The sequence below is a fragment of the Pan troglodytes genome, chromosome 1 (assembly GCF_028858775.2).
Source record: "Pan troglodytes isolate AG18354 chromosome 1, NHGRI_mPanTro3-v2.0_pri, whole genome shotgun sequence".
Taxonomy (NCBI): Eukaryota; Metazoa; Chordata; class Mammalia; order Primates; family Hominidae; genus Pan; species Pan troglodytes.
The window spans coordinates 39,840,498-39,847,485 of record NC_072398.2 but is presented as its reverse complement, the minus strand read 5'-3'; the positions used below and the strand labels follow the sequence as shown (position 1 = coordinate 39,847,485).

At 37.6% G+C, this 6,988-nt stretch overlaps 1 protein-coding gene across 1 annotated transcript; it reads right to left on the bottom strand.

Moving 5' to 3' along the window:
* Positions 1-1,500: 1,500 nt before the first annotated feature.
* LOC745138 (ATP synthase F(0) complex subunit C2, mitochondrial-like) lies at positions 1,501-2,174 on the bottom strand. The gene has a single exon (XM_054678647.2). The coding sequence runs from the start codon at positions 1,970-1,972 to the stop codon at positions 1,652-1,654; it is 321 nt and encodes a 106-aa protein (XP_054534622.1). The 5' UTR covers positions 1,973-2,174; the 3' UTR covers positions 1,501-1,651.
* Positions 2,175-6,988: the final 4,814 nt, after the last annotated feature.

Here is a 6,988-nt window from a genome sequence, read left to right as displayed (position 1 = left end):
TTTAGAATGTGAGTTCTCTAAAACTCTTAAAGATCACAGAGTCCAATACCTTCCTGTAATAGGAAAGATAATTGAGGTCCAGAGAGTGAAAAACAAGGCTTTCTCAAAGTCAGTGTAGAAAGTAGTAGAGCCAAGTATAAAATACAGCTTTCCCTTAATCTTGGTGTTAGAAGGAACCTCAGGGCATGTGGTCCATCTTCTTACCCAGTGCAGAATTCCCCAGGAAGACAGGCAGCCAATATCCCCTTGAATATCTTAAAGGATGAGATGTCTAACTCAACCAGTTCCCCATGTGGTAAAGACAAACTTGTCTTTTCACTTTTTTCCTTTTTCAAAAGTATAAACGGAGACACACAAGGATGAATTGATGCAGGTGTTATTGCGTTTGTTCCCTGTTTCCTCTCAGTTTAGAAGCTGACTTGGAAGCACCTCTAGGTTGATTCACAGCCTGAGTTGGACACAATCTTTAAGTTCATCTAGTCTAGTGGATTCATTAGTCTATGCTTAAACATGCCTGGCAGCTCACTCTATCATCAATTGTTCAGGAGTTCTTCCTAAAGTGAGATGATGCACATGAGCGTATTTGTGGATTACACAACCTTATATAAATCTAAGATTGTCAGATTTATTATGTTGAATGGAATTTTCTCCCTTTTAACTTCTAAGCATTGTTCTTGGTTCTGCCCTCTGAAGCTATGCAGAAAAAGTCTCATTACTCTTGTACTTTGCAATGCTTGAAACACTGAAAGACAACTATGGGGCTCCTTCCTTGTGGCTAAGGTTTATCTTTTTCCATGGTTATAAACAAAGCCAGCACTTTTATTCCTCCTGTGGCATTGTCTGCAGTACTCCCAGCAATCTGTTTTTTCTCCTTTAGCACACTAAAGCTTATTAATGTTTCTCTTAAAATGCCAAAAATAAACAGAGTGGGACTCGACTTTCTTTGTCTCAGCATCACACTTACATCAGCACAGTGTAAGATTATGAGTCATTCCAGTGCTTCTTATTATGCCTTATTTGTTTTCAGCTTGCAGTCAACTAAAAACACCTAATATTTTCTAGTGAACTTCTAGTAAAGCGGTTCTCCAACTTATTGGGCATGGGCCGTTGATATTTTTGTCCTTGATGTAGGAAAATAGCTTTGTAAGCAGCAACACAAGTCCTTTCAGAACTCCAGTGACTGACTGAATCTGGGGACCTTGACTCTTTTGGGCATCAAGGTTTTCTCTGATATGCTCCATCCCTTTCTTGGGATTTAATTCTTCCTTGGCTATATTTGTTCTATTCCTTTTCATTTGACTATCATACTCCTAGATATACAAGTCCAAAGAAAAGTAGTGGGTGAACAATCCCCTTCTCACTCTTGGTAATAATTTCTACCACTTTCTACTACTCCCCTGGCATCACTGCTGTTTTCTTTTTACCACTGTCTGTACCAGTATATCATTGACTACCCAAGCAGGGGTGCATGCTGGTCTCATTCTCCTGTTTACTTTTTTTTTTTCATATTAATACAGTATTTATTTGTCTTTTCTCCGTCAAACCCTGAGCCAACCATGTTCCCCAGGCTGCCTGGGGAGGTATAGGAAAAGGAACACACAGGGCCCATCAGACATGGAAAAAAGAACTGTGGGAGGTGGAGACGGCTCCTTCACATGGCGAAGAGGATGAGAAAGGCCACCATCAGGCAAAAGAGCCCCAAGGCCTCCCAGAGGGCAAAGCCCAGAATGGCATAGGAGAAGAGCTGTTGCTTCAGAGAAGCGTTCCTGGCATAACCAATGATGAGGCTCCCAAACACAGTCCCAATCCCAGCCCCAGAGCCAGCCACCCCAACTGTGGTAGCCCCAGCCCCAATGAATTTGGCTGCCATGTCTATGTCCCTTGAAACGGCACTGGTTTGGAAGCTGCAGCTAGGGACAAGTGAGGTAAGGGGACATGAGACTGCCAAGCTGCTGAGACTCTCATCTGCCATTGTCTCCGGTCATTTCAACACCACTGCAGATAGTGGATGGCTCAGCAGCTGTGAGGTGCTCTTGACCAAGGAGGGAGTGGAGATGAATTTGGAGCAGGCATACATTTTTAGGGGGTGAGGGGCTGTGGCAGGAGAGCTGCTCCCAGTGCAGAGAAGACAAGAGAGGACTCTCCTGTTTAAACATACAGTGGGGGGTCAGGGAGAGGGCATGATCAGGAAGACATAAAATTGGATGGTACATACAGACCCTCTTTAAGAGGCAGATATCTGCTGTCAGTACCTCTTGACATACATTCCCCGCCCACTCATTATCCAGGACAACACCTTTATATCTTCTAATCCCGGTATTTCCTTATCTATGAAACAGGGATCTTCAGTGATAACCTACCTTTCCTTTGTAGGATAACCTACATTCCCTTAGGACATTCCTAATAATATAAATTATTCTTTCTCACTGCCCTATTTACTATGCAGACCTTATCTATTGAGGCTGTATGCTAAAGAAGACCCTTATGGTGCTAAGGAGTACACCCTGGGGCCAAGAAGTCGAAAGCCTTCACCCTAGTGTGAGTTGTCAAGTGCTGGCTGGCCAGTTTCCGTAAAGGATCCAGTAAACCACTAATGAGAGCCTCAAAAATAAACATACCACAAAACAAACACATGGAGAGAAAAGGTTAAGTTAACTTGTAAGTACTTTCCTATCATTTTTCCTGATCATGCCCAAATACTGGTCATAGGATTTCCTTTTATGTTGATAAGGGAGAATGGAGGCTGTGAAGAGGAAGTAGGACTCAAAGATGAGAACAAGGGTGAAGCATAAACTGGTCTATGAGCTGGGATTCAGACAGCATATTTCCCACTTCCAAAATTGTGGTGAACACCATGAGGTCAATAAACATTACTGAGAGAGAGATGTATTTTCATATTTATTCACTACTGAATGAATATAAATGAATATATACATATACTTCTGTATACTTTTGTACATCCACCTACTCATATGCCAGTCTGAAAGACAGAATATTCCCATTACCCATCATGGAATTCCTCTGTGTGCCCATCACCACTCTCATCTACTTCCCTATTCTCTTAGAACCTGTTTTTTCTGTTTATCGATCTTCTGTTTTTCTTTATTGTTTTATGGCATACATTTTTATTTCTAAACAGGATATTATTTAGTCTTGCATGTTTTTTAACTTTATGTAAGTGGAATTACACTGTGTATTTCTTTGTCTTGCTTTTTTGTTTATTTGTTCAATTTCATATTCCTGAGATTCATCTATGTTGCTCTAAATTGCTATAGTTCATTTGTTTCTACTGGTATATAGTATCCCATTTATTCAGCAATATATTATCCATTCTATTTGGATTGTTTCTAGTATTTTTATTTTTATCACAAAGAATGCTAGGATTAACATTCCTATGTATGTCTCCTTAGGGTATGGACCAGAGTTTCTCTAGGTGTATATCATGGAATAGAGTTGCTAGGTCAAAAGCTATATGTATTCTTAAGTAAACTGGATAATTCTAAGTTAAAAAAAACTGGCACCAATTTTCATTTTTACATACTGTGTATAAGAGTTCTGATTGAAGTCACATCCTTGCCAAACTTGAAGTAGTCAAACTTTTAAATTTTTGCCAATCTATTGAATATGAAATATTTCCTTATGGTTTCAATTAGCATTTACCCACTAATGAGGTTGAATGTTTTGTTTTATGGTTTTCTTCATTTCTTGTTCTTTATCTTTATCTTCTTGTAGTTTATTCATTTTTATGGATGTTTGGGTAGTTTTGATACTTTTTTAATAGATTCTATATACTAATTATTTGACAATTATATGTGTAACACAACTTTCACTCAATTTGTATGTTGTATCCTTAACAATTTTTATTTCCCTTTGAAAAATCAAACTCCTTAATTTGAATCTAGTTTCACTGGGTGGTTTTTCAATGCATGAGATAATATATCTCCCCAGTCTGTCTCTTTCCTTTTTATTTATGTAACAGTTAATTCAATGAGCAAATGTTTTTAATTTTGATGTCTGATTTATTAGTTATTTCCTTTTGTAATCGTTGTTTTCAATATTTAAGAATTTTTTTTTTTTTGAGATGAAGTCTAGCTCTGTTGGCCATGCTGGAGTGCAGTGGCGCGATCTCAGCTCACTGCAACCTCCGCCTCCCAGGTTCAAGCGATTCTCCTGCCTCAGCCTCCCGAGTAGCTGGGATTACAGGCGTGCACAACCATGCCCAGCTGATTTTTGAATTTTTTAATAGAGATGGGGATTCGCTGTGTTGGCCAGGCTGGTCTCAAACTCCTGACCTCGTGATCCACCTGCCTCAGCCTCCCAAAGTGCTGGGACTACAAGCGTGAGCCACCATGCCTGGCTAGAAATTGTTTAACTTCAGAAAATATCTTCCTATTTTTTTCAAAAATCTTTACATTTTAGCTTTTAAATTTACATCTATTTGTTATTTGTTTTGTATGGTGAGGTAAGTGTTTGGAGTTAATTTGTTTCCCCACGTAGATATTCAGTTGACTGAGCACAATAGTTGAAAATACTCTTTTTTTTTTTTTTTTGGTAAGGTGGAGTCTCGCTTTGTCACCCAGGCTGGAGTGCAGTGGCATGATTTCAGCTCACTGCAACCTCCACCTCCTCGGTTCAAGCAATTCTTCTGCCTCAGCCTCTTGAGTAGCTGGGATTACAGGCATGTGGAGGCACATGCCACCATGCCCAGGTAATTTTTGTATTTGTAGTAGAAATGGGGGTTTTACCATGTTGGCCAGGCTGGTCTCGAACTCCTGACCTCAAGTGATCCACCTGCCTTGACCTCCTAAAGTGCTGGGATTATAGGCATGAGTCACTGCACAGGGCCGAAAAACTTTTTTCTATTGAATTACTTCAGTGTCTTTATGAAAAATCAGTTGACTGTATCATTGTGGGTTTATTTTGAATTATCTATTTTGTTTTGGTAGTTTTCAACCAATATGTCTTCAAACATTTTTTTTCTGCCCCATTCTCTGTCTCTTCTTTTGGGTCTCCAATTACACATATATTAAACTGCTTAATATTGTTACATGGGTTTCTAAAGCTTTGTTTCTTTTTATTCAATATTTTCCTCTCCATTTCTCAGCTTGTGTAATTTCTAACGTTCTAGTTTTAGGTTTATTGACTTTCCTCTACCACCTTCAATCTGCTATTAAACCCATTTAGTGACTTTTTCATTTTATAGTATTTTTCCGCTCTAAAATTTTCATTTTGTTCTCTTTTATAGGTTTTATTTCTCTAATTATATTCCCCATCTGCTCATTATGAATATATCTTCCTCTAAGTTCTTAAACATATTCATAATAGCTGCTTTAAAGTCTCTGTCTTCTAATTGCAACATCTGCATCATCTTGGAGTTGGGGTCTTTTGAGTTATTTTAATCTTCGTTATTGGTCACATTTTTCTATTTCTTGCACATGTGTATTGATAATTGATCGATACTGGACATTATAAAAATTTATGTATAGAGTCTGAATTTTGTTATTTTTCCCTGAAGAATTATTTTTGTTAAATATGCTGAACTTGAAACTCCAAATTTTGTCTCTCTTGCAATGCATGTGTGTTGTTTTCTTTTTTCTTATTTGTCACACTTCCTTCTGGGATTTTCCCCATGCAAAGAGAATTAATGGTCAGCCAAAGAATTAGGTGGATTTTATGTGCAGATTTCAGGGTTCATTCCTCTGTGGATCTCTATCTTCTAGGATTTCTCACCTAATTTTCTACCTTTTTTGCCAGTCTCAATTTCTATTCCTTAACACATTAAGCCAATAAGACTGTGGCTTTCTGCACATTGGGATTTGTTGCATTGGAGAGTGCCACAAACTAAAATATATCCTTCACAGTTAATTTTTATACCATTGATTCCTCATTAGTTTCTTCCTGTATTTGGTAATACTCCTGTTTCTCTAAAAACTTAGATAATTCTAAAAATATTTTCCCATATTTTTAATTGTTATCTAATGAAAGACTAATGCAGCCAAGTTATTCTACTGTTACTAGAAGCCAGAACAATTGATGTGTTTTTTTAAATTACATTTTCTCAGTGTTTTTTGCTGGTATAGAAATGCAATTAATGTTTGTATGTTGATTTTATATCCAACATCCTTGCTTAACTCTCTTCTTTATTCAAACACATTAGATCATTGCAGGTTTTTTACATATACAATAATATAATTGTGATAAATCACACTTTTGTTTCCTCTTTTCAAATTCTTCTACTTTTTATTATGTTTTCTTGCCTTTTGGTACTGGCTAGGACTTTCAGTGCAATGTTCAATACAAGCGGTAAGAATAAACACTCTTGACGTGTCAATTTTTTTGCCATTAATTAACAGTTGATTTGAGGTTTCCTGTGGCTTTCACTTAACTGTTAAATAAATTATTCTTTTTCTAATTTTCTAGTTTTTTAAAAATCATGTAAATGTGTAGAATTCATAAAACACTCATCTACATCTATTCAAATAACTATATGATTTTGATTTTTTTCTTAATGTATTAATGCATTGAATTATAGTAAATGATGGCCTAATTTTTTTTTTTTTTTTTTTTTTTTTTTTTTTTTTTTTTTTTTTTTTTTTTTTGCAACAGAGTTTCGCTCTGTTGCCCAGGCTGGAGTGCAGTGGCACGGTCTTGGCTCACTGCAACCTCCACCTCCCAGGTTCAAGCAATTCTCCTGCCTCAGCCTCCTGAGTAGCTGGGATTACAGGCACCTGCCCCCACGCCCAGCTAATTTTTTGTATTTTTAGTAGAGACGGGGTTTCACCATGTTGCCCAGGCTGGTCTTGAACTCTTGACCTTGTGATCCACCCGCCTCGGCCTCCCAAAGTGCTGAGATTACAGGCATGAGCCACCACGCCCGGACTTGATGGTCTAAGGTTAAACTAATCTTGTATTAAAGAGACCTAACACAAGATCTGGTCATCACATATCATCTTTTTAATCCATTACAGGATGTTATTTGCTAATATTT